Source organism: Procambarus clarkii, chromosome 10, assembly GCF_040958095.1.
Source record: "Procambarus clarkii isolate CNS0578487 chromosome 10, FALCON_Pclarkii_2.0, whole genome shotgun sequence".
NCBI lineage: Eukaryota > Metazoa > Arthropoda > Malacostraca > Decapoda > Cambaridae > Procambarus > Procambarus clarkii.
The window spans coordinates 21,015,695-21,043,096 of NC_091159.1; the positions used below are offsets into that span (position 1 = coordinate 21,015,695).

Here is a 27,402-nt window from a genome sequence, read left to right on the forward strand (position 1 = left end):
TGCCCAACCACTTCGGACGGTCGGGAAATTAACGCCGACCTGCATGACACGAGACCGTCCAGCCCAAGTGGTTGGACCCGACCCTATAGAGATCATCATCTAAACAAATTTTTTGAGCACGAGCTATTGAATACGTCATTCTTAAATCCTCTTTACTGTGCAAAATTGACTGACAATGACTAATAGATACTGTGCTTCATCTCGCCCGGGTTAGCTTCCCAGCATCCATTAAATCTTGGGACACACAACAGGATCTAAGATGAAAAAAGTCATAAATTTATTTATTTATATATATACAAGAAAGTACATTGGGATTATAAGGATACATAGCATAGTAATTACATTCTTGTAAAGCCACTTGTACGCGCAGCGTTTCGGGCAGAAATCCCCTGTGTATTGCTACCCATCATGACCCAACGTTCCAGTTTCGTATCCGACTAACGTCAAGTTCTCAAGCGACTAATTTAATTTTGATAATTGAATTATGCACTTAAATTTCCTCTTTTACCATTATAATTTTACCATGCAATATTAATAGGCAATAAGCAAGGTGGTTTAATAAAAATCAGCAGCTTGCATAAATTTCCTCCTCCAACATTACCATTCGACCAAGACTTTTCTGGAGACGGAGGAACACGAGGAAACGGGAATCTTAATTAAACACCTTGGAGTTTCCTTAGAGTTTTCCCGGGGCTTTGCGTCCCCGCGGCCCGGTCGTCGACCAGGCCTCCCTCGTTGCTGGACTGGTCAACCAGGCTGTTTGACGCGGCTGCTCGCAGCCTGACGTATGGATCACAGCATTCCTATACTGTGTACAAGAACTGAACACCTTATCTGGAGAAGGTTTATTAAGGTCTTCTACTCCCCGAGCCCGGCCTTACCTACCTCCACAACCAAAGATCACATTCACTCAAAAAAATCTACCACTTACGGGTTATTCGTGCCGGTGCAACCTCTCTTTAGTGGCTTAATCTTCCCCACTAAGTCAATCGGCTTTACCTTACATCACAAACAATTAACATTGACGTGAGCATCAGGCAATAACATTATCAAGAGACAAGGGAGACTGGTCCTGGATTACCACTGCTTAACATACCTATATTCTCCGAGACATGCCCAGTCTCTGAGGATACGGAGAGAGAGATCCACACACATCATTCCTACACAGATTGAGTCTATTGTCTTCAGAGTCGCCGGCAGCTTTTACATTTTAAAACCTTTGTGTTCGCCTACACACGCAGTAATCAGAAAGTGTAAACAGTAAGGTCATAAGCAATACCCTTGGCTGACCAAAGAAACTTCAAGTCCAACAAACTCCTTCCCAAGGAGGATTGGAAAGGAGTTTGAAACGTCCCAAGGATGATTAAGAACTAAACTTTTTTTTCAGACTTGGTTCAACCCAACTAAGTGTTCACACAACAGTCCATCTTAATTTCGCCTTAAGTCTGGCTAAGTCAGTTTGAGGAGGACGTTGTAGTGTTAAGTTTCAGAGTTTTTTTTTAACTTAAAAGAAACGCGCGCTCGGGGGAGTCGTAGTCCTAAGAACCTTGGTTCGATTCCCCGCGGAGGCAGAAACAAATAGGCAGTTTCCTTTACCTGATGCACCTGTTCACCTAGCAGTGAATAGGCACCTAGTTTAGATAAGCTATTATGAGCTGCATTCTAGGGATGTGAGTGTGTATACTCAATCCCCTAAAGTTGTGCTTGCGGGGATTGAGCTTCGGCTCTTTGGTCCCACCTCTCAACTGTCAGTTAACTGGTGTACAGGCTCCTGAGCCTATTGGGCTCTAACACACCTATATTTGAAACAAATGTTTGCGTGTGAGAGCGGCACACACACACGTAGTTTATTTGAAAAGAAAATGGGGTCGGGAGTCTGTACATTAGACAACCGCCGGTTAAAAAGGTGGGGGTTCAAGAGCTAACAGCTCGATCCACGCAGGGTGCAGTCGCACCTCCACAGATCTCCAGCATCATCTATTGATACTAGTAATGGCCCAAAAGGGCCACCACTTACGGGTTATTCATGCCCGTGCCACCTTTTGGGTGGCTTAATCTTCATCAATCAGCAGCAGCTCGACCCTGCAGGCACAAATAGTAAATAAAAAAAAGATGCCCAAACAAAAACACGGGCAACCACCCGACGTGAACAAAAAGTATCAAAAGAAGACTTACCATTACATAACACGTACTGCGTTATGGCTTACAGTGCTTACCAAGCTGTACTCGTATATTTGTATCTGCGGGGGATGAACCACAGCTCTTGGGACACGCCTCTCTTTGAGCGACTGGTCTATAAGGTTACTTATAGGCACCTCGGGGCCCCGAGTCAACGGGAGACATCTCCCGTCACGCAGGGTGCAGTCGCACCTCAACAGATCTCCAGTATCATCTGTTGATACTGGTGATGGCTCAAAAGGGCCACCACTTACGGGCTATTCATGCCCGTGCCATCTTTTGGGTGGCTTAATCTTCATCAATCCTCGAGACAAGAGTAGCAGTATTATATACCCATGAGCCATAGGATAGTTCTTACCCTATGGCTTTAGTTGCTAGCCTGTCCTCCCAAACGTCAAGAAACTGTCGTACTAAAGTGCCCTTAGCCTAACCTTTCAAGAGGACCCAAAACAGAAAACGGGACGGTACGTCAATTTCGCGAGCCGCTACCATTTTCTAGTACGATTTTTGACCTTGGGTAGAGTATACGTCAAAATACGACGTTCTAGTAGGAGGACGGGATGCTTACATGCCAGGCTGGTGAAGGAGGAGAAACGCATGGGCTAGAATGAGAAGGCACAGATACCCCAGGGTCGTTGTACCGCAATGCAGAGAGTAAGTATGCAATAGCTTACAGACTCTTAAAAAGTGCCATAACTCTCATTCTCAAGAGGATTGTTTGATCCCCTTCACCCCCCCCCCCCCGCCCCAGATCACCCCCCCCCCCTCCACCTCCCGGTGCTCGTAGTCGAGGCCCACCTTGCCCAGCAATAATCCCGTCCACCACCTGGCACCTAGAGCCAATGACAGTAACCTCAACGTAATTACCTTTCTAATAGCAAGTGTGACTGAATCACACTTGGCCAAAATGGAAATATCACATCAATTCTCAACACGTTCTTTGCCCACTTGCTGCCGCCCGCCTCTCCGGTTTACAGAGGAAATATCATGCATTACGCCGGCGTGTATGTAAACCGTATGTAAACGTAGTCTACCACGTGGTCTGGCCCCCCCTCCTCCTCCCGCTACCAGTATACCTGGGGTATAGGTATACTGTATACCAGTATATTCAGAGGTGTTCTGCTCCCCGAGCCCAGCCTGAGGCCAGTAGTCTACACAACATTGCTCGCTTTATAAAAGGAACGAAATTTCCCGAATGTGATATTTTATCTGAAAATAAATTTGAATTTGTAAGGAGTTTCTTTAGAACAGAACACGAAACAATAGGTAAAAATTGGTTTATGTTAAATTAAGATTTAGGAAAGGCTTGGGTAAATACTGGTTCGGTAACAGGGTCGTTGATTTGTAGAACCAATTACCGCGTAACGTGGTGGTGGTGGGGTACCTCGATTGTTTCAAGCGTGGGTTGGATATGTATGCGAGTGCGATTGGGTGATTATTAATAGGAGCCGCCTCGTATGGGCCAATAGGCCTTCTGCAGTTACCTTTGTTATTATGTAATAATACTAAGCACTTATTGTTTAACATTGTATTATTTTTTTACTTCGGTTATAATTAAACTTCCAATTTAGCTAAAACAAAACATTTTAACGTCGACAAACGGTATAATGACCGGATTACCCTAATTACAAACATTTAGATACTGCTGCATTCACGAATGCAGTAAACGTTTTAGTTCATTTGAATATAACACGACGCACTCCAGAATGGTACTTAATCTTGTAATAAAAAACCGACCTTCAAACGTCTCTCGACAAAGCCGAGGTTAATTAGTTAATTGTTAATTGATCTCCAATTAACACAGTGCCTCGGTACTGCATTACGCCCCTAACCTGCACCCTTGGCCTGCACGCCTTTAGCACCTCTGGTGTTCCAGTTGGCACCGGGGGCATGACCTTTGAAGCAGCTGCATACGGAAGTTATCCTCAGGGACGTTTTAAGGTGAGGTGCTTTTCCATGCCAGCCGGGTAGTGTAAATACCGCGAGGAGTCAGGAGGCCCCCAGCCCCCATGTGGACCAGGCTTGAAACTCTTAGACTGGAGACGGGTTTGCCCTCTCTACAAGAAAGAATATCACAAAGGACAGCTATAATTGTCAGCAAGATAATTACTTCTTCTGATCCAATCCCAGTACGGCAGGCCTTGGTGGTTGGACTAGGCTTGGGCTCTAAGGTTGGACTAAGCTCTTGGGTTGCAAGAGCAGGAAAAGTCCTAAACAGACTACATTTAAAAAACATGATTCTTGATAGAGAGGGTGATCATCCACACCCAAATTACACTCCTTCCGCGCCGTGGGAAGAGCCTACTTTCAAAATAGTAATAGAAAGTCTCCCAATGAAAAAGGCTGCCTATGATCCGACAATCCTAAACCGCATAATAGAAGAGCAAATGTATAGCATAGCAGTAGCAGGAGCCACCCACATCTTCACAGACGGATCGGTGGACACAGAATATGAGAGTGCTGGCGCTGCTCTTTGCACGACCAGCGTACAGGCATACTGGAGACTGGGAGGACTAGTATCATCAACCCAAACTGAGCTGTTTGCCATACAACAGGCATTCGCATATGTGATTGCACAAAACACTCAAAATGCAATCATACACACAGACTCAAAAGCTGCACTTCAAATACTAGGACAAAAACAGTGGAAAGATAATGTGGAAATAATTACCACCATTTTGTATCTTGGAGCAGTCGCTAAAGGCAAAGGACTCAACATAACCTTAAACTGGATCCCATCCCATATTGGAATCCCATTAAATGAAAAAGCTGATGAAATTGCTAAATTGGCAACTCGTCATCCAGTGATACATAAAACAAATCAACCCAGCCTAGAGAACATAAAAAACATCATCACCAAAAAACTCTCACATCTCAACAAAGCCGACCTGCACCAGAGAATAGCTGAAGGTTCGCCATCTGCAACATGGTATCTTCAGGCAACCAAATTGGAAAGGTTAAATATCCCAAAAGGAATCCACAGGGAAATAGCAGTTAGGTTATATAGACTACATCTAGGTTACAAATGCAACTGGGAGATTGGTGAACCCCGACAGAGAGAGTGCATCTTCTGCCAAACTGTCACAGAAAAGCCATTACTTCACTATCTTCTGGAATGTGAAGCAACCAATGGCCTTAGAAGAGCTTTAAGAGTTCCTGAATCATGCAGTGGCCACCCTGAAGCCATCAACACAGCCACTCTCCTGGTCAACAAAGGTGTCCAGCAGCTGGACACCCTCATAAAGACTGTGAAGCAGTATCCTCCCCCGCGATAACAGCTTGATGGTTAAATGCAAACTCAGAATACTGAGAAAAAAAAATTGTACCACTTACGGGCTATTCATGCCCGTGCCACCTCTTGGGTGGCTTAATCATCTTCTTCATCAGGAGGCCCCCAGTTTACGGGCTCACCATAGCCTGTGCTACATGGACACTTCGTTCTGAGTAGCTAAATCTAAAACAACGTCAGGAGGCCCCTGAAGCATGCCTGAGAGCAACACTATCCCTACGCTTAAGGAGATACAGCAAGCATACAGCCCCGCTCCTGTCTCAGGTTAGGCCACTCCGGGCTCACCATAGCCCCTGCTGCTTGGAACTTTTGGTCCCGAGGAGCACAATCTAAAACAACCCACCCACGCTTATCTCTTATCATTCACACTTGCCACCTAACGTGCTCTTCACAACAACAAATTTTGTGTTGTACTCCACACTAACATATTTGGAGAACTGACATATCCGCCATACAAACTCTCTCCATCATATTTAAAGGCCACGAGAACACTAACCCATCCACTTGGGCTGGACGGTAGAGTGACGGCCTCGCTCCATGCAGGTCGGCGTTCAATCCCCGACCGCCCAAGTAGTTGGGCACCATTCCCTCCGTCCCATCCTAAAACCTTATCCTGACCCCTTCATAGTGCTATATAGTCGTAATGGCTTTACGCTTTCCCCTGAACATTCCCATCCCCCCTCATCACCTGCCCCGTTGCCCAAGTAGGAAATACCTACCTTATTATCAAGAGTGCTTATCTGGTATTAAGTAATGATTTGAAGTGCCACCTCACCCAAACGACCACAGCCTTTGAGGAGATAAAGAAGCAGATGGGATATAATCACTACATACAAAATAGTGAAGGAATTCCATTCACTGGACCTGTATGAGTCAAAAACAAAAAAATATTGTGGTTTGGCAGCAAGATGCCGTTTCTGGAAACTTTCCTTATTAAAACTACTCGTAGCCCAGTCGATATCTGCTTGATGGGGTTCTGGGAGGTGTTCTACTCCGAGCCCAGCCTGAGGCCAGGCTCGAACTTGGTCCAACAGGCTGTTGCTTTGAGCGGCCTGCAGGCTCACATATGCACTACAGCTTGGTTGGTCCAGCACTTCCTGCAAGAACTTATCTAAGTGCCTCTTGAATACATCCACCTTTGTTCCTTGCCTTACCTTACCTTCCGGAAATATTTTCACACAATACAGATACACCTCCCACACATGCGGCGGCGGCGGCGGCGGCAGCAGTCAATACTATCAGTATCATTAAACAGCATCATTAATATACCTTGATGCGGCTCCGAGGATCACCACCCATTCTTGGCATTATGTATAATTCTTACTATTGAAGAGACGGTTATTACCGGTACCACGGGAGGGGGGGGGAGAATGGAGGAGGGGGGGGGGGGGGGGTCGCAAACCGCGAGGAGCGTGACTGGGCTGGCGTGACGTCACTAACCGTCGCTACCAACCTTAACCTGTCAACAATGGGACGGATTTAATGTTTACACGGCGTGAGAGGCAATTGTCTACCTGGTCACCACCACCTCCCAATACCATTGACTCATCTCCACACCCCCAACCCCCCTCTCCACACACACACACTTTTACATTTACTTTCTCTCGCTCTCCTATCCCGTCCTCCCTTCCTCTCGATTCTGTTCTCCCTTTTAACCATTTCTAAAATTCATTAAGCGGCTTCCATAGTGACCAAACAGCAGATCAAGGAAAGAACGGCAGACTGCACTAATTGCAAATTAGACGTTACGACTGAAGCTAATCAAGGGAGTTCTAACACAGTCTCCACCTTACTTATTGTCAAGCAAGTGTTCTAAGGTAGCCAAAGTACCTGGAGATTACATTGAGTTGGTTACAAGGACCAATACAAGACTGCTCTCTGGTACGCCCACGCCGCCTGGTTCAGCGCGTCCTAGTACATCGCATTTTTTGCGGCATCAACCCATCCGTGAATACTGTCGGGGTATTATTACAGATTAAAACATCGTACTACAGCCATCAGCCTCTCTGGGTTCAGGTTTCTCTCTCAGGGTTAGGTTATCTTGAGATGATTTCGGGGCTTAGTGTCCCCGCGGCCCGGTCCCTTAGCAGCTGTCCCAGGTACCTATTTACTGCTAAGTAACAGGGGCATCAGGGTGAAAAACATTTTGCCCATTTGTCTCCGCCTACACCGGGGATCGAACCCGGAACCGCAGGACTACGAATCCGAAGCGCTGTCCACCCAGCTGTTAGGCGCCCCTTGGTAAACTATTAAAGAAATTTAATTCCCATTCCAAATACAATTGCCTGGTTCATGTTCCCAGTTTCTCCTTACAAGGATCCCCAAGGTTATAATTGATATCCAAGTTAACTTCCAGTAATCATTTACGAGTTCAAGGATTCCCATTCCTACAAGATACTCTTTACAATAGTCTAAATAAATATTACTACGTAGTAGTAATGTAACCCTGAGGGACAGTGATATAAATAAGCAAATGTTCTCAATGAAAATAAGAGATCAATTAGAAAGCTAGAACCATGTCACTATATAATTAGCGTTTTCACCGCAAGCTTCACCACACAACGCGAGCAGCCCAACAAATCTCTTACGAGATAGGCCCGATAAGGAGCAAACACGAGCATTCTTATCTAGATCACATTTCAGTGATATCAGAGGTCCAAATCCTGGCTTGTTTCTCGTGACTGGTTGTCAAGGAATTTAGACAATGATTGCTGCCAGCCACCACAGAAGAGACCACAGCTACTACAATTACACTCATCTTGTATACTCATTAACACCCTCTACCACCACTAGGCTTCACCAGCAACATCAAGGAGCATATTAACCACAGTCGTCACCCACATTGGGTCGGACGAATTAGGCATGATCACTATTACCCAAACCTCCACAACACTGCCACCCTCCACCACCACCTTGCCAGATCACACAAGACCATCTCTAAGATAACCTAAATTTCTCCAATTTCTAAAAACAAGGAAGGAAAGCACGCGGCTATGACTACACTATGTAGAGAAAATACAAAAAGGAAAAAAAATTATTTCCAAACTAATAAGAAAATGGGGAAACTATGATATTCCAGTCCACCCCTGGGCCTGGATGGCCCCTGGGCCTGGATGGCCCCTGGGCCTGGATGGCCCCTGGGCCTGGATGGCCCCTGGGCCTGGATGGCCCCTGGGCCTGGATGGTCCCTGGGCCTGGATGGTCCCTGGGCCTGGATGGTCCCTGGGCCTGGATGGCCCCTGGGCCTGGATGGTCCCTGGGCCTGGATGGTCCCTGGGCCAACATAATTAGGCGGAGGTCCAGACGTCCACTTAATTCTGGACGTCCAGGACGGACTGAAACAACCTCGTTTCTTCATTGTCTGATAAGTGGTTTGGACATCACATCTTCGGCCACGTTATTGTCACTCAAGTGTCGACAAAAGAATTCTAAACTGCAAGACAAATATAACTGACAGTCAAGGGGATCTGACGACATTGGTGAGCAGGTTCCGGAAAGAGACAGATCTTAAGTCAGCCTTGCAAGGTCAAGGTGTGTCAATATGGCACCATTATTCCCCCTCTCAGCACTCAGAGGTGTGTCAATAGGGCACCATTTGGTACCCTTCGAACTTTTCTAAGGTGTGTCAATATGGCACAGTTTGTCCAGCTCCAAGCGTTGCAATGTTCACCTGTGGCCAGTTTCGCGAGTTCTATTCCCATAGGGCGATCCGACGCACAGTTTTCATGGCGATTTGATCAATAAGGCTGTTGCTGTTAGCGGCCTACAAGCCCATATAGCAATTATAACCCAGCTAATTTCATAATTCGTGCTAGAACCTAGTTCTAAAAGAATGAACCTTTGATCAGCATAACTTCTTAAATTTGTTGTTGGAAGGTTTAATAATCTTTTCTCGGAGATTCTTCAATGGGTCTTTTCTACACCAACTGCCATCTCTCTCTCCAGTATGTCATTAATACCTGCTTGATGGGGTTCTGAGAGTTCTTCTACTCCAAGCCCGGCCTGAGGCCAGGCTTGAACATATTTATGTCAACATAAGGGAAGATTGGTGGAAAATATTAAGAGGGACGGGTTCGAAATCTGAACACGGTGATTTACACAACCCGTTCTCGCACTTTCGTAGTCTATATTGACTTATTAAATACGTGCATATGTAACATACTAATTTATTGCGAATATTTTAGTTTACCTTGAAAAGCTTCATAGAAAACACCGACCTTACCTAACCTTCTTAGTATGTTAAGATAAGCATCTTATTGTAATTACAATTATTACTTAACCTATCAAGGTATAGGTTAAGTAATAATTGTAATTACGAAGCAATAAGATGCTTATCTTAACATACTAAGAAGGTTAGGTAAGGTCGGTGTTTTCTATGAAGCTTTTCAAGGTAAACTAAAATATTCGCAATAAATTAGCATGTTACATATGCACGTATTTAATAAGTCAATATTGACTACGAAAGTGCGAGAACGGGTTGGATTACATCACATGAAACTAGTAGGCACGGCTGGATGTACAAAATCTAAGCAGAGGTGCGTTGAAGAACTATCAACATCAAGGGCCCAAGACTTCAAAACTCTCCAGCTACCCATAAGGAGCATAACTGGCCGACCTCTCACAAGTGTTTAAGAGAACTCGACAAACTCCCCCAAAGGATACCTGATCAACCAGGCTATGATTCATACGTCAGGCTGCGAGCAGCCGCGTCTAACAGCCTGGTTGACCAGACGACCAACCGGGAGGCCTGGTCGGAGACCGGGCCGCGGGGCCGTTAATTCTCGAAACCACCACCGCCTCACACGACTGGAGTCCACGGTTCGAGACTCCTACAGCCCAGGTGACTGGAGAAGCACAGAATCAGATAATTTACAATTTCCGCGACTGTCATAGTGGTTGAGCAATTACCAAAGGCAGGATGGTCCTGCTCTGTAACTTCCACATGGGTTACTTTTATTATTATATTTTAATAGATTTTAAAACGCGAGAGGGAGCGGCCAGGCGCCAGATTCACGAAGCAGTTACACAAGCACTTACGAACGTGTACATCTTTCCTCAATCGTTGACGGCTTTGGTTACACTTATTAAACAGTTTACAAGCATGAAAACTTGCCAACTGTTGTTATTGCTATAAACAGCTCAGAAGCACTCATTAACTGTTTAATAATTGTAAACAAAGCCGCCAAAGACTGAGAATAGATGTACAGGTTCGTAAGTTCTTGCGTAACTGCTTCGTGAATCTGGCGCCAGGAGTCGAGTTAGCCCTGAGAGACATATGATACCCTGTGCAAATGAACTTAAGAACACACAAGACTTTAGGAGCCTAATAGGCCCATACTAGGCAGATCTTATTCTCAAACACATTCCATATTTATGTCTAACCTACGCTTGAAGCACGCCAGAGATCCCACCTTCACTATATTATCAGGTAATTAGTTCCGTAAATCCAACCTGTCCACGGACCAAGGCTCGTTAAAACGGCGACCATCCCACAAGACTTCTCAATTTTAACATATTGGGTAATAAATAGATTTGCTTTCAAATATAAATTAATACTATATATCTGAGTTCTATATATAGTTCAGGTTAGGTTAGGTGTGTGTGTTCCGTTTGCGATTAGTTTTATTTGAAGTACGAGGGTGAAGCATTTACAGCGTTGCTAGTCGAAGAGGTTGTTAGCGAAGTGCTATTCCAAAACGTTCGAACATCATCAGCTGAGAGTTGTATTCACCTAGTTGTGCTTGCAGGGGATGAACCCTGCTCTTTCAGCCCGCCTCTCAACTGTCAATCAACTGTTTCTACTATTTCCCCCCCCCCCCCCACACACAGAAAGCAACCCGTAACTGCTGTCTAACTCCCAGGTACCTATTTACCACTAGGTAACAGGAGCATCAAGGTGAAAAACTCTACCCGATGTTTCTCGCCGGCACCGGGAATCGAACCCCGGACCACATAATTACGTGTACAGCGTGCTGTCCACCCAGCCACCGGCCCCTTATGTGTAAACAGTTTTGCGTTCATAAACGGAGTTTGGCAGCTGGATTAACAGGCACTGGGACTTTGTTGACGACGGACTTGTAAATCAACAACGTTATTTCTAAACCAGTGTGCCCATAACGGTTCACATTAAATGAGCGAAGTTAGAGTTCTTAACCGCTACTAATTAACTAGCTATACTGAACTGGGACGATTCGCTAAATTTAGAGATGCAATTTCGTAATGAGAGGCTAAAATTACAAGCTACCAGCAAACAAACTATTAATGTGCTCAATGAATTACACCAAGCCCTGGTCAAGGATAGGAGGCCTGGTCGACGACCGGGCCGCGGGGACGCTAAGCCCCGGAAGCACCTCAAGGTAAGGCCTTTTTTTTTAGCCCACAACTTCCCATATCTTAGCATAAGCTGACATTTTCAGAGGACAATTTGGTAGCAGCAGAGCATAGATTCTCAAGAATAATGCAGTAGTGTCTGCAAATACAGAAGTTATCAATAAACGATTTACTCTTCAGTCTATACAGTGTAGAAGCAATGGCGATATGGGAGGCAACGGTGGTGTCGGCGGGTGGCGTCTTACAGACGTGGTCCACGCCTTACGGGAGCTCCCTGACGTGACACACCACCTCACCATACGCTAATTACCCCTCGTGAGACACCAAAAGATCAACTGATCACGACAACTTACGCCATTTTGCCGGTGGACGGAGTCAACAGGCAGCAGCAGCAACCCCCCAAGACCGTCTACCAGACACACCAACCCTACCCACACTGCCGCCTCGGGGAACCGATAACATCCACGCGATAACAGCGCTACATCCTGTATCTTATCTGTGTGGAGGCTTCCACGCCCGAATACTTATTGTAGTAGTCGTACAAACCACTACTACAATATAAACGTACAAAACGCAGTCAAATCATAACATTGAACGAAAAGGCAATGTTGTACTCGTGTCTCTGGGTGTACTCATGTCGGAAGACTTTACATTTAAAGAACACAAAGCCGTCACAACTGCAAGAAAAATGACAGGTTGGATAACAAGAACCTTTCACACTAGAGATGCTAAACCGATGATACTTTTCAAGACGCTAGTGCTCTCTAGAGCGGAGTACTGCTGCACAATGACAGCCCTTTTCAAAGTTGGAGAAATTGCTGACCTGGAGAGCGTGCAGAGATCCTTTACTGCTAGAATCTACTCAGTAAAACATCTAAACTACTGGGACCGACTATAGAGCCTAAATCTGTATTCTCTTAAGCGAAGGCGGGAGAGATACATAATAATTTACACGTGGAAAATATTAGAGGGCCTGGTCCCAAACCTGCACACAGAAATAACATCACACGAGACCAGAAGACTTGGCAGGATGTTCAGAATACCCCCGTTGAAAAGCAGAGGTGCAACAGGTACTCAGAGAACTATCAACATCAGAGTTCCGAGACTGTTCAACACGCTTCCACTACACATAAGGGGCATAACTGGCAGACCCCTCACAGTGTTCAAGAGAGAACTCGATAAGCACCTCCAAAGGATACCTGGTCAACCAGGCTGTGACTCACGTCAGGCTGCGAGCAGCCGCGCACAACAGCCTGGTTGACCAGTCGAGCATGGCAGGATGGGCAGGATGAGCAGAATACCTGGGCCTGGAGGAGGCTTGGGCGATGACCGGGCCGCGGGGACGCTACGCCCCGAAACCAAGACAAGGTAACCACAAGGTAGTGTATTACCACATATTGCCCCCCCCCCCTGCACATGATACCACGTTAGTCTATAAAACGTTGGATTACAGACTTATTATACAACAGCAGTTGTAGTGGAAAAGAGGTGAGTAGATACACTTTAGAAGTAGAGGGAAGTTCCCCAACTGGTGAAGGTTATACCAAGTGGAAGACTGACTACCTGGATGTGGGTTCTGGGAGTCTTCTACTCCCCGAGCCCGGCCAGAGAGGCTAGGCCTGACTTGTGAGAGCTTGGTCCACCAGGCTGTTGCTTGGAGTGGCGGGCAGGTTATCTTGAGATGATTTCGGGGCTTACCGTCCCCGCGGCCCGGTTCCTCGACCAGGCCTCCTTTTTGTTACTCATTTCCAGGAAACAGCCCGTAGCAGCTGTCTAACTCCCAGGTACCTATTTACTGCCAGGTGAACAGTCGCATCAGGGTCAAAGAAACTCTGCAGGCAGAGAAAGAAACGCAGGCGCACACATCCACCACAGCCCGGTTGGTCCGGCACTTCTTGAAAACTATCCAGCTTTCTCTTGAAGACGTCCACGGTTGTTCCAGCTTTTACTTTGAAAGGGAACACGGTGATGTACAAGCAACAGGGGAAGGGGTGCGAATAGGGCGAAGGAGGAAAGAGGGATTGGCTGGGAGTCCGGGAGGAAGTTCAGGGGTCACAAATACCCTCATCGTTAGTGACCTTCGGCGGGTGGAGGGTCTGGGTGGAGGGGGTCTGGGTGGAGGGGGTCTGGGTGGAGGTGGGGATGATGGTGGGTGACATACTGGTGGAAGTGACCTAGTAGGAACACTGGCAGATGTGGTGTGGGTGTGGCTCTTGGTGCATGGGGGCGGTGCTACATGCAAGTGACTAAGGACACGTTTTTGTGGGTATGGCAGCTGATGTGGGGGTATGGCCGTGGGTATGATCGTGGGTATGGCCGTGGGTATGTGGTTTTCAGAGGGACTCGCCATGTGGCCTTGAGTATGTATGGATAGAAGCGTGTTTGTAGACACTTATTGCTGCAGTGACCAGGTGTGGGGCTGTGTATGAGGTGTGGTTTATCTGCAGCCGGTTTCAGAGTTCCTCTACTCTCCAAGTGCAACCGTGAGCCAGATTTGTTCGACCCGTGAAAACTTTACTGATACAAGTTGAGCCTTGCAGCATGACCTTTGACAAGCCGCCGGCTTCCCGTAGCTGTCGAGGCCACGAGAGATGGTGCCCTCTGGTAAATTCAGGGAAGTATTATCCGGCACTTCCTGCAGGAACTTATCAAATTGCCTTCAATATTTCCACCTTATCTCTGGTGAAAGGTGAGTTACGAAACAATTGGAATGAGACTGGATGCTCCAGGTATGCTCCAGGCCGGGCTTACGAGCCCTCCAGTTGTATTCTCCGGAGCTTAGGCAAGACGCATTCAAATCGCATGGAAATAAGACGACCTGGACCATACCTGGAGTGGGTTCTGGGAGTTGGTCTACTCCCCAAGCCGAGCCTGGCCCCAAGCCGAGCCTGGCCCCAAGCCGAGCCTGGCCCCAAGCCGAGCCTGGCCCCAAGCACAGCCTGGCCCCAAGCCCAGCCTGGCCCCAAGCCCAGCTCGGGGAGTAGAACCCCTCCAGAGATCCTTTTCCTGGCCAGCTCCAGGTAATATAAATATTTGGCCAGTTGCACACTATGCCTCCAGCTCTGAGCACCACATGGATGTAAAAACGGCTTAGAAAGGTAGGCACCTAAATAAAAATAGTTATCCTCGAGGAGAAACATACCACTGGTGTCCAGCTGTGCTAGTGTTCCCGTGGGATAGCGAGCTGCACACACCAACAACCTGAATGGTCAAGATGATAACTAAAGTCAGATCAGATCTGTGGCTGTGGATCCTCGCCAGTCATCGGCAGGCAAGACGCCACAAAGGCACACTGCAGCGATTAAAAACCGGAATCAACCGTAACAGCGTGACATCGGTTTAGTGAACCGAAAACAAAAGTATCACATACGCTTAGCTTTGTGTGAGATACAATGACACCCACAAAACATAAGAAATAAACAGTCAGTTATTCCAAACTGTTACACAGTGGGAGAGACAGACACAGACCGCCGCCACAACACCACCACCACCACCAGCATCATGCCTTGTGCCCAGACTGCCTCGCTCTCCCTTCTCGGTGAAGCAGGTCGAGGTTACCTAGTGGAGACCTCTCCTGGGGGAGAAGAGCCTGGCGCTGCTGGTGGGGGGTGAGACGGGCGCCACCGTGGGAGGGTGAGAGATAGAAAGGAAAAAAAGAAGGGGCCAGATAAAACATAGAAAGAGCAAGGCAGATAAAAAGGGGGAGGAGGGAGAGCTACGAATTACGAAGAAGCTTGAGATTGAACGAGTGAAGAGGTGGGGAAGGGGGAGGAACCCCACACACACAGGCTATTTAACACAAGGGGCACACGCACTAGGGGACACAGGTGGAAACTGAGTGCCCAAATGAGCCACAGAGATATTAGAAAGAACTTTTTTAGTGCCAGAGTGGTTGACAAATGGAATGCATTAGGAAGTGACTCCATACACAGTTTCAAGTGTAGATATGATAGAGCCCAATAGGCGCAGGAACCTGTACACCTGTTGATTGACGGTTGAGAGGCGGGACCAAAGAGCTAAAGCTCAACCCCCGCAAGCACAACTAGGTGATTACACCCCCCCCCCCCCAACCAGGCCTTGGCGGCAACTCGTCAGAGGAGTCAAGTGTACCACTGGAAAGTTCACGACAAAGGTTCATTGTTATGGTGACAGTCATGCCTCAAGGCGATACACAACAACAACCCCACGAGTCCCCCCCCTCCCCGCTCCCCAACACACTCGCCCCCAAATACTATCCGAACTAGCGCCAAAAAGATGTAAAAACAAAAACAAACGCAAAGCACTAGACCTGCAAGTTACAGCCCCGCTCCTGTGCCAGGTAAGTCCACTACGGGCTCACCATAGCCCGTGCTACTTGGAACTTGTTCCGAGTAGCTGAATCTATAACAATAACACTAGACCTGACTTCATGTTCACTGACGCACGCACGTGTCCCAACACGCAAGAGGGATACTAGCCTATCTCCAGACTAAGTCAAAGATTTAGATCCAGTAACTGCGAAATTGTGGGAACAAATGCCTCGCCATTTATTAATGTCTTATTATGAACCCCATACCCATCCTGTGGGCGGTGGTGGAAAGGGTTACACACACACAATGGGCTCGGGGACTGAACCCCACAGTACGTTTAGCTAAGCAAGTGAAGCTTGTGAAGCTGGTTAACAAGTATTTGTTCCGTCTAACTAACCCTCTCCTTTCGACGATTCCGAGGATTAACGTCTCTGCGGCCCGGTTTCTAACGAGGCCTCCTGATTGGCGGTCTCGTCAACCAGGCAAAATTTATATAAAAATTAATGCATGACAATTTAACATCTCCCGTTATATATTTTCATCCATTTCTTTACTTAAATCATGTCAACTTTTCTAGAAAATGTGAATTACGCGTTTTAGTCTCTCCTGTTTGTAATTCCTGGGATAAACATTGCAGGCGATGAGTCACAATAACGTGACTCGACTTGAGAATGGTCCAGGACGGACCGAAACGTCGTCATCCCTTCACCATCTTGTGTGTGGTGTGGTGTGGTCTGGTCAACATTGTCACTCTTCTCGGAACACGTACAAGGGAGTTCATGTCTACTCTAGAGAATGGCTACCACACGGAAAACGCCACAGTGAAAGGAACCACGTAGACAACAATCATACCTGTTGGACCAAACTCTCACAATTCACTACAATAGAATTGCAGAGGTACAATAGACTACTTACTGTGGCACAGCATAACTCCCAGAACCCCGTCCAGGTACAGTCCAGCTATCCAGGAACAACACTTCTTAATGACATTTCAGAGAAAATGTAATTACCAACGTGAACAGAAAGACGAATAGTATATAATGGAAATGGAAGTGTCCTACACGCAGACGAGTCAAGGGGGTACTAGACTACACGTGACTCCTCCTAGGAAGCTGATGGACAAAGTTCAGACGCATGAATTTGGATTAAGGCTTCAACCTTTTTCCCAGCACCTTTAAGGCACTCGCACCCCCCCCCCCCCCCCCATCTCGGAATATCCCCTACCCCCTTATTTGCCACCTACCCCACAACAGCCCCACTGCGCTACCTATCCCAAATTACCCCTCTTATGAAGAAACCCCCCCCCCACCCCGACCCCACTCCAATACCAACATTTCCTCTCTTGCATCCACATCCCCCAGTAACCTCCACAAGCAATCCTTCCAGTCATCCCGTCCCACAGACTATCACCCCCCCCCCTCTCCCCTGCCGTCCATAGCAGTAGCCCAAATCGACGAGAGTAATGCGAGTGACCAAGACATCTTCAAGAGAAAACTAGGTAATTTTCTCCAAAGGGTGCCGGACCAACTGGGCTGTGGTGGATATGTGGGCCTGCGGGCCGCTCCAAGCAACAGCCTATTGGACCAAACTAAGTCGAGCCTGGCCTCGGGCTGGGGTTGGGGAGTAGAACTCCCAGAACCCTACCAAGCAGGTATCAAGCAGGTTAATGCTGAAGAATGCGAAGGTCTGGTACACGAAGACAAATGACAGACGGCAAAGGAGCAGCAAGAGAACAAGAGACGCACTCCGACAAAAGAGCCGCAGTGAAACCAAAGCTGAAGTTATAATGAATGTCACATTTCCCAGGACTTATCAGATGGCAAGACGAGACAATACAATGAGGAGGAATTGGCACCACTCATTAGAAATAATGTGAACATTAAGGAAATTATGAGCATGAAGAAAGGGAGTCGCGTAATTAATAGATCAGTAGCTGGAAATGCCTGGCACAGGAGACAGCATTTGACAATGCAAGTATATATAGGCGAGTACTTGTACACACACGCCAACAGCCCCAGGCATCTCAGTAACAAGACCTTTAAAATATTGCTCCATATACATATTAAGGAGCCAGCAAGGATACCCAACCTCGAGCGCGAAAGTTAATTTGAAAATGTGCAACAGTTACCTCGAAGCTGATCCTAGAACACATGGGTAAAAAAGCTCGAGAACTGGACCCATTGACGTTATAAAAAATAAATATGTAAGATCCAAAATATACGGGGTAATTGAGAGGGTGCAAAGATATTGTTTTACAAATTTACAGGCGTATCAAGCGTATCAAGCATCATATTAACAGCCTGTTGGACCAAGCTCTCACAAGTCAAGCCTGGCCTCGGGCCGGGCTTGGGGAGTAGAACAACTCCCAGAACTCCATCCGGGTACAAGAGAGCACGGATTAAGGTCAGGAGATGAACCTGAAGGATACAAGAATGAACTAGACATTGAGGTTAAGTTAAATACGCCAACACTGAACATTTCACAATCACACACAAGTTGGTAGGAAATCATTTCACAATACGACTAACAGCAATATACGAGGGGGTCCAAGCATTGCAGCTTCATCTTGCAGGATTAAATAGGCAGGTAGCCAGCACGCAGCTAAAGCTCGACTCTGCTAGCACAGCTTGCTGAGAACACCACACATCAACTTCATAAATAAAACACGGCAAATAAACAAGTGTACAAGCAAGCAAGTCCCAACTCACCGACAGGCAGGTGACGAGCGAGACGGGAGATCTCTTTACACTAGGTTGGGCTACCTGTAACAAAGAAAACGGGTTTATTACCATGCGAACTGTGGAAATTCCTTCACAACATTATGCCACAACTCTTAAATACCGACAACCAATGTTAATAGTTAACACTTATTAGGCGATTCATGGATTAAGATTAAGCCACCCTAGAGGTGGCACAGGCATGAATAGCCCGTAAAGTTATTAGGTGTATCTTGTTAAATAGCTTTACAAAAATTATTTAAATAAAACACACTGCTTAGCTTATCTATTACGAATCGTGGGACCAAGTACACTTGCAGTGACATCACCCTTCCAGCATAACATTTATATAATGTTTATTTATACAATACATACACTGGCTATATTACCATACTACAATAGAATTGCAGAGGTACAATAGACTTCTTACTGTGGCAAACATTATTATACATACATACCGCCTAGGTCACTAATCACTCACAACGTTGACTAACTTTTGTGTATACAGCATCGAAATTGACAAACTATGGTACAAGAGTTAAGAATAATATATATTATAAATTATATAATATATGACAGTGTCAGACCACGGAGGAAAATTTAAATAGGAATTTCCTTAAGTACTTTCGTATATTAATACACCGTCAGAAGGAGTCAACAGTTATTCGTTACTCCTTCTGAAGATTTATTAATATATGAAAGTACTTAAGGAAATTCCTGTTTCAATTTTCCTCCGTGGTCTGACACTCACATTTTTAATCACGTGTTTATTTTCGTGATATACACGCACACACATTATATATATATAATAAGAAAATAAGAAAAGTCTCGCTAAGAAAATAGTTAAGAGGGATAGAAGCCCTAAATCAGAAAATAGTAAATACAGAATATGCGGTCATATTCAATGATTATATATATATATTATATTATATATATATATATATATATATATATATATATATATATATATATATATATGTCGTACCTAGTAGCCAGAACGCACTTCTCAGCCTACTATGCAAGGCCCGATTTGCCTAATAAGCCAAGTTTTCATGAATTAATTGTTTTTCGTCAACCTAACCTACCTAACCTAACTTTTTTGGCTACCTAACCTAACCTAACCTATAAAGATAGGTTAGGTTAGGTAGGGTTGGTTAGGTTCGGTCATATATCTACGTTAATTTTTACTCCAATAAAAAAAAATTGACCTCATACATAATGAAATGGGTAGCTTTATCATTTCATAAGAAAAAAGTTAGAGAAAATATATTAATTCAGGAAAATTTGGCTTATTAGGCAAATCGGGCCTTGCATAGTAGGCCAAAATGTGCGTTCTGGCTACTAGGTACGACATTATATATATATGTATATGTATATATATATATACACACACATTACAAATTTGATTAATTTTTAATCGTTCTGGTAATTAGTTAAAAATTCTATAATGGAAAACTTGCTAGGTTATGTCACCATCTTCTAAATATCGTTTGCAAACATGTTTTCGAGACGGTTGAAGATCCCCCCCCCCACACACACACACACACACACAGTTAAAATGGTTGTTAACAATCTTCACATTTAGCAAGCAAGCATACGCCAGCAAGTATAAGAAATATTGCCGGAACAACCGTAGACATCAAGATAAAACTAATAGTTTTCTTCAAGTGCTGGACCAACCGGGCTGTGGTGGATATGAGGGCCTGCGGGCCGCTCCAAGCAACATCCTGTTGGACCAAGCTCTCATAAGTCAAACCTGGCCATAAGCCGGGCTTGGGGAAGGGGAACTATCGGGAGAAAGCGCCATGCCATTACGCCTATATAGCACTTGGAAGGGGTCAGGATAAGGATTTGGGATGGGACGGGGGGATAGGAATGGTGCCCCAACCACTTGGACCACGGGAGACATCTCCCGTCACGCAGGGTGCAGTCGCACCTCCACAGATCTCCAGTATCAGCTCTTGATACTGGTAATGGCTCAAAAGGGCCACCACTTACGGGCTATTCATGCCCGTGCCACCTCTTGGGTGGCTTAATCTCTATCGTTCATCAACCACCTGGACGGTCGGGGATTGAACGCCGACCTGCATGAAGCGAGACCTTGGCTCTACCGTCCAGCCCAAGTGGTTGGGGGAGTAGAAGAACTGCCAGACCGCCATCACGGAGGGAGGGAGGGGTCTCTTCCCATACTACCCCTGCAGCTTCTGCTTTGTCTCCTTCCCTTCTCCCCGCCCACAGCCGCATGAGGTCACCACCCCCACAAGTACTACCTTACACCGTGCCAAACTGGCTTCGCCGCCTTACCCTCACATTTTACATTCCAATTTATTATATAAAATTTCAACAATGCTTCCACACTCAGGACGATACTGAGTATTTTGGATAAAGAGAAATTACTTGAAGATAAATCTACAGTTGTAAAAACAGTAAGGTAGAGAGTGATGATAGACTTCTGGAAGCACTATTCAACTCGCCCACCATGTGAAGACGACTACAAAAATACTATATTAATGAAATACATCAATATTTTATATCTACATCTGACACTTGACCCACACGATGAGATAATTAACTACCGATTTAGATCCAGCTACTCTGAACAAAAGTTGCAAGTAGCACGGGCTATGGTGAGCCCACAGGGGACTTACAGCCCAGCTCCTGTGCCAGTAACTGATAATTAACTAACTTCTAACCCCTTTATATTGTGGGTTTATACAGACAGAGATATCGCACCTCTGCTTTTCATTTGAAAAGTAGAGGGGCAATATGTACGCTGAGGAACACTTCTCAACATACTCCCGCTACACATAAGGGGCACAACCGGCCCCTCTCAGTGCTCAGTTTAATGAAAGTTCTTTCTGTATTATGCACCCCATACCCATCCCGTAGGCGGTGGTGGAAAGGGTTAGAGGCACATAATCGGTTCAGGAACTGAACCCCCATAGTTCATCTAGCCTAGGAAGCGACGATCTGTTGAAGCTAGTTACACAAGTGTTAATGTTACATACATACACATGTACATATGTAATAGAGAACTCTACTAGCACTTAAGAATATCTGATCAACCAGGCTATGATTCACACGTCAGGCTGCGAGTAGCCGCGTCCAACAGCCTGATTGACCAGACGACCAATCGAGATGCCTGGTCGGAGACAGGGCCGCAGGGTCTTTGATCCCCAGAACCCCACAAGGTAGGCAAGATGTGACAACGTGATATTGTCACATCCAAATGTGACAATATCACGTTGTCACTAATATCACTATTATCAGTATCATGTTTAACATATGATATGACAATATCATATCACCCACCTAGTGATCACTTGCACCGAACATGCTGCCTGTTGCAAGAAGCACATGACGATACACAAACATGGTGACCATTAGCTTTGTCATGACTTTGGCAGAATGGAAACAAGACTGCGCTCAAAGCAGTATTCATGAGGTGGTAATGACGACGAGCTAATTTACATCTCTGGTCCTGACAAGGATGCAAAAGATTTAAAGGAAGCTAGATAAACGACATAAGATTAAGAAGCTTTATGTCAACGACTTGATAAGAGTCGAGGACGGACCGAAACTGTCACTCATTTCGTGCATGAAAGTTGAGTTACCGAGTGTCCGGGAGGTTAGCGTGACTCACTCTTGCGTGCACGCTGCTTACTTTTAAGCAGCGTGTGTGTGTATATACACACCAGCCCGCAAGAACAACACCTGTTAGGTAATAATGACGCTGCTATTAATACCTTATCAACCTTGCCTCACTATAACCCACTACCATCACCACAATCCTCCGACACAGACCACCACCACCACCACCACCGTCCACTGATGGACGTCAAGGACTCCGGGTCTTTGTGGTTCCTAGTGCAGTTCCTTCTTCATAATCTTCACCCATTATTCCCATCACTTTCATTGGACAAAAAAAATAGTTGTTCCCACCAGTTGAAAAATAGGCCTGGTAGGCAGGTATGAAAAGAATTTGGTCTAAAAACAAAAATTATATTTTGTAAATTTCCCCAGCAGTGTTGATCATGACATTATCAGTTACCTCGCTTTGTTGTATCTAGACTAAACCTGGTTTAAACCATCAGCACTCTGGAAACCGGATCCGTACATCCCCCCCCCCCCGAACTTCAACATAAATTTTTGTAACCGATATTTAGTACGAGTTGTTATTATACGATTTGTTTTACCCGAACACAGAGGAAATCGAAAATAGTACATTACTGTATCACGCTGTTGCAAATGCAAACAAATATGGAACTTCCGGTAATATTAGTTATAAACTCAAACTCCTGTTGTTCATACGGGACTCCTTCGCAGGCGTGATAAATCGTCAACCCACACGTCAACTTGTTCCCACAAGTCGTCAACGTAAAAATACACCAGTTTCCCCTACCCAGAGACGTACGAACCCAAGCAACCCACCTAGTATTTAGGTCGATGCATAGAAAGTGTCAATATTACGTTGCTTTAAGGACAAAAAATGGCGGATTGGACGATTCAGTATAAAAAAACACACATTATAACCCCCTACACACATGAGAGAGGACGGGTTGCAGCACTAACATCCCGCACACTGTGCAGCCTCTTGTGGCCACCAATCTGGTTCACATCAGTTTCACATTACAAGCTAATATATGCTTCAAAATAAACACCGACTTGCCAGACATTTTTCATTACTAATTATGTGTGCAAAACAATACCTATTTGGCCCCTGGAATGGGTAAAACACCACGATTGCAAATGTTTACATTCTGCTTACAAGTACGACGTTCAGATCCGTAAATATTATACGTGGTAAATTGCGCAATATCTCACGGCTAAGCAGCCCGTCTGAAGATCTGAGGTTCGCACGAGGCCTTAATGTGGACTAGTTTTAGAAGGCTTTATTTTACAACAGCTCTGCTAGCGCCAACACCCGACCTCTTGTGTAACGAAACCAATTGTTATTTAATCACACATGAATTCTTATAAACCGAAGTTCATATACCAGTAGTTCAAGACTTTTTAAAAATCAAAATTTATGTGAGAGAGAGAGAAGTATGCAACATTTAATTAGGACGAGCAGGTAATGTGGGAGTGAGAAGGGGGGGGGGGGGATGGGGGGGGAAACTCAGGTGGGAGTGGTGGGGGGAGCAACCTTCACCTCTCACTTATCTCATTGTGGTGTTGCTAGTCTCACGCCCCGCCCCTCACACACTTCTTCCCCAATCTCACTCGCACTCATTCGTCACGCTCTTCTCCACCTCTCATGACACTTCCATAGTCACCCCACCCCCAACCCCCTCCACCCTTCCCCTTTGTCCAAACCTCTCCCCCTCTTATCCCTAACAGTCAATCATCTCAATACAGCTTCATCTTTCTCCGTGTTACTGCCAGCAGCAGCACCAAGGGAGGCTGCTAGCCCAGGGCCGTATCACCAGCAGACTCGTTACAAATTATTGCCAAGAATCTATAGGAAATGGGGAAACAAAGATTAGGCTAACGAGAACCTGGACCAGCAGAGGTACGCGTTACAGAGTGGTAGTTCTAGGGGAACAAAGTCCTCGCGGCCTGCTGGTCTTCACCCAGACGACCTGGTCGACTAAAACTTTCATTTGTAACAAACTTACAGTCTGGGGCACACATCTGATCCAGCTAGGCTGATCAGGTGTGCCGGCACATGCGCACGAGCCGCAGTCCAGTTAACATTAACTAGGATATGTGTTTTTAAATCTCTATGTAAATATGGATGAAGCTGTTAACACCACCTGTGGCAACAAAAAAATCGAGAAAGAGCGGGTAAGTGTGTGAGAGCGCGCGCTGGGTAATACAATCTGGCGGTCCAAGGCGGCCAAGTCTCGCAACCGCTCGAGAGCCTCGACGCACTCAACTGTCCTCATCCTTCTGAGAGTTGTTCCTCGTGCCTGGCATTCAAGTATTCCTCTTAAACGTAACTATTACAACCAGAGTGCATGTTTTGAGTGGCACACTGGTGTGACGTGAGGTGACGTGGTCTACTGGCTTAGTTGCACATCGTGAGCTACGGCTCTTGGTTCCCGCCTCTTAACTCTTAATCGAGTGGCATATAGGTTCCGAAGTCTATTTGACTGTCATATCAACATGTAAAGCTATGAATTGAGTTTGCCAGAACTTTACTTCTCACTATCTTGGAAACTTTTTTGTTTGCTTTTCCAACATGTGTGCTGACTTTTTATTTTTTTCTATCAGTGTCCCTTGTTTCTATACTACCTATGCTAAATTGTCAGCCGTTGTCTATTCTGTTTATCAATCAGTATTTTGTACGTGAACATGTCTTGTTTCCCCAATGATGTGAGGATTAACCCCTTTAATCTGGGATGGTGTTCGTGGGGAGGGGGGGGGGGCCATGGTGTATAGATAATATCTAGAGAGTATGGGAGCCGAGCGGACAGCACGCTGGATTTGCGATCCTGTGGTCCTGGGTTCGATCTCAGGCGCCGGCGAGAAACAATGGGCAGAGTTTCTTTCACCCTATGCCCCTGTTACCTAGCAGTAAAATAGGTACCTGGGTGTTAGTCAGCTGTCACGGGCAGCTTCCTGGGGGTGGAGGCCTGGTCGAGGACCGGGCCGCGGGGACACTAAAAAGCCCAGAAATCATCTCAAGATAACCTACATGTTCGTACTCTCTGGAGTGCAGATAATACGTGCATGGTCATTGACGTGTGGAAAATATTAAAGGGACCGGTTCTAAAGCTGCACACTGAAGTAATTCCTTGCGAGACTAGGCATGGTCAATTGTGTAAAATATCCCTATTGAAAAGCTGGGACGCAAATCAGTATCCCGAAGAGTATTTGGGATACTCTTGTATATAAAAAACAGTATTTGTAATATCTTGATTGTAATGGTTGCGACAGTGACTGGTTACAGTGGCGGATTGGTGTGGGTGCTTGGGTAGTGAAGAAATGTGTTAACGTCTTGTGTTGTAACAATTTCTTGTTTAGTGGCTATAATGGTGAGTATTGTAGAAGTGGGGAGTGTTGTGTTTGGCGGTGGTTGTAGTGAGTGAGAGAGCGAGTGTTGGAGACTTATGACACGTCAGGGTGTGGACGAGGTACAGGGCGAGCCTGTGTACCATCAGGCTATAACTAAAGGCTAAGCCACGATACATGGCCGAGAGCCACACTCCTACCTTAGCCGGAAATTGGTCTTGGTCTCATCACATCCTCAACACGGTAAATAAACAATGCATTATTATGGAAGACAATTTACAAAATTTCTCCCCTCACTTCAACACGCTGCTACATTAGCATGATGGAGGGGGGGAAATTCAGGCGGGAAGCGAACCGTTGGCCACTCACCAACCACAACCAACCTCGTCTGTATAACTCTTAGGAAATTACCTCGTCTCCTGAACCTACTTTTGTCAGCTTTGGCCACTACATACAATTTGTTTTTTCTAGATTTCCATGCGTGAACCTACGCGCACGCACGCACGCGCACACACACACACACACACACACACACACACACACACACACACACACACACACACACACACACACACACACACACACACACGCGCACACGCGCACACACGCACACACGCACACACGCACACACACACGCACGCACGCACGCGCGCACGCGCATCCACAACGTACGTTGGCGTAACTTCAACTTCAAATAACGGGCAATATACAATCGGTGATACAGTTAATAGTAAAACTTATGTGACCGAAACTTACGTAGCTGTATCAATAACATGTCAAATTCAAAACTTAATTACACATGTACAAACATTTAAGAATAAAGTTTGTTTATACAAAATGACATTGCTAAATAGCGGAAAATCGTAACATCATAAATATTAAACCAGTACTACAGAAAACGATTATTTGCTTATCATGGAAAGTAACAATTCCGTATAACCTTTGGGGGGGCCGGGTGGGGTGGGGGGGAGAGACCGACCACGCGGTAAATGGAACATTCTCGGCTCCTTACTCCTTACTTACACACACACACACACACACACACACGCACGCACGCACGCACGCACGCACGCACGCACGCACGCACGCACGCACGCACGCACGCACGCACGCGCGCACCCACCCCCACCCAACGTCTCTCAAGCCATCCTTAAGAATTTTGTATTCAGAACTTGTGCACAATTTTCGAGCACAGACAACTAATTAGCATATTCGTGGAAATCAACTACAAGATTAAGAAGAGTGGGCGTGACAAAAAATACATCTGTTGCACCTTTTTTTTTGTAGCACACTACAGCAGCACTGCGGCCTCCCCCCCCCCCTCCCTGCATCACCCCAACCACGCCCCAGCCCTTCACTGCCTTCTCTCGACACCCCCCCCCCCCCCAAAGTGTTTAACCATAATATCCTTATCTATAGTGTTTTGTATTCCATTACTCTCTTCTCCAGCACTACTCTCACCCTCCTTGACACTTCAACCACCTCGTCTCCATTCCTCCATCCTCGGCCATTCTCGTGAACACTATTATCCCCCCCCCCTCTCCATCCCTTCCCGCCTCCCATCACCCCCCGCCACCCCCACCCAACGTCTCTCACCCCCCCCCCCCCCTCTCCTGTTCGTCTCTTCCCCCATCCCAACATC

The 27,402-nt window shown here is 46.0% G+C and overlaps 1 protein-coding gene across 7 annotated transcripts in view; it reads right to left on the reverse strand.

Moving 5' to 3' along the window:
* The window catches only part of Myo61F (Myosin 61F), a 123,083-nt gene that overhangs the window by 50,659 nt on the left and 45,022 nt on the right, over positions 1 to 27,402 (reverse strand). For 3 of the 7 annotated variants that reach the window (XM_045727673.2, XM_069321687.1, XM_069321689.1), the window contains exon 2: positions 18,795 to 18,848. The exons of 2 other annotated variants lie outside the window; for them this stretch is intronic. Coding sequence is in view for 2 of the 5 variants with exons in the window: in XM_045727654.2 (XP_045583610.1) it covers positions 12,151 to 12,155 (5 nt within the window). In the remaining 3 variants the exon portion in view is untranslated. Of the gene's footprint in view, positions 1 to 12,150; positions 12,277 to 18,794; positions 18,849 to 27,402 lie in introns of those variants that run through there. 2 more of the 7 variants (XM_045727654.2, XM_069321686.1) reach the window with 1 other exon arrangement.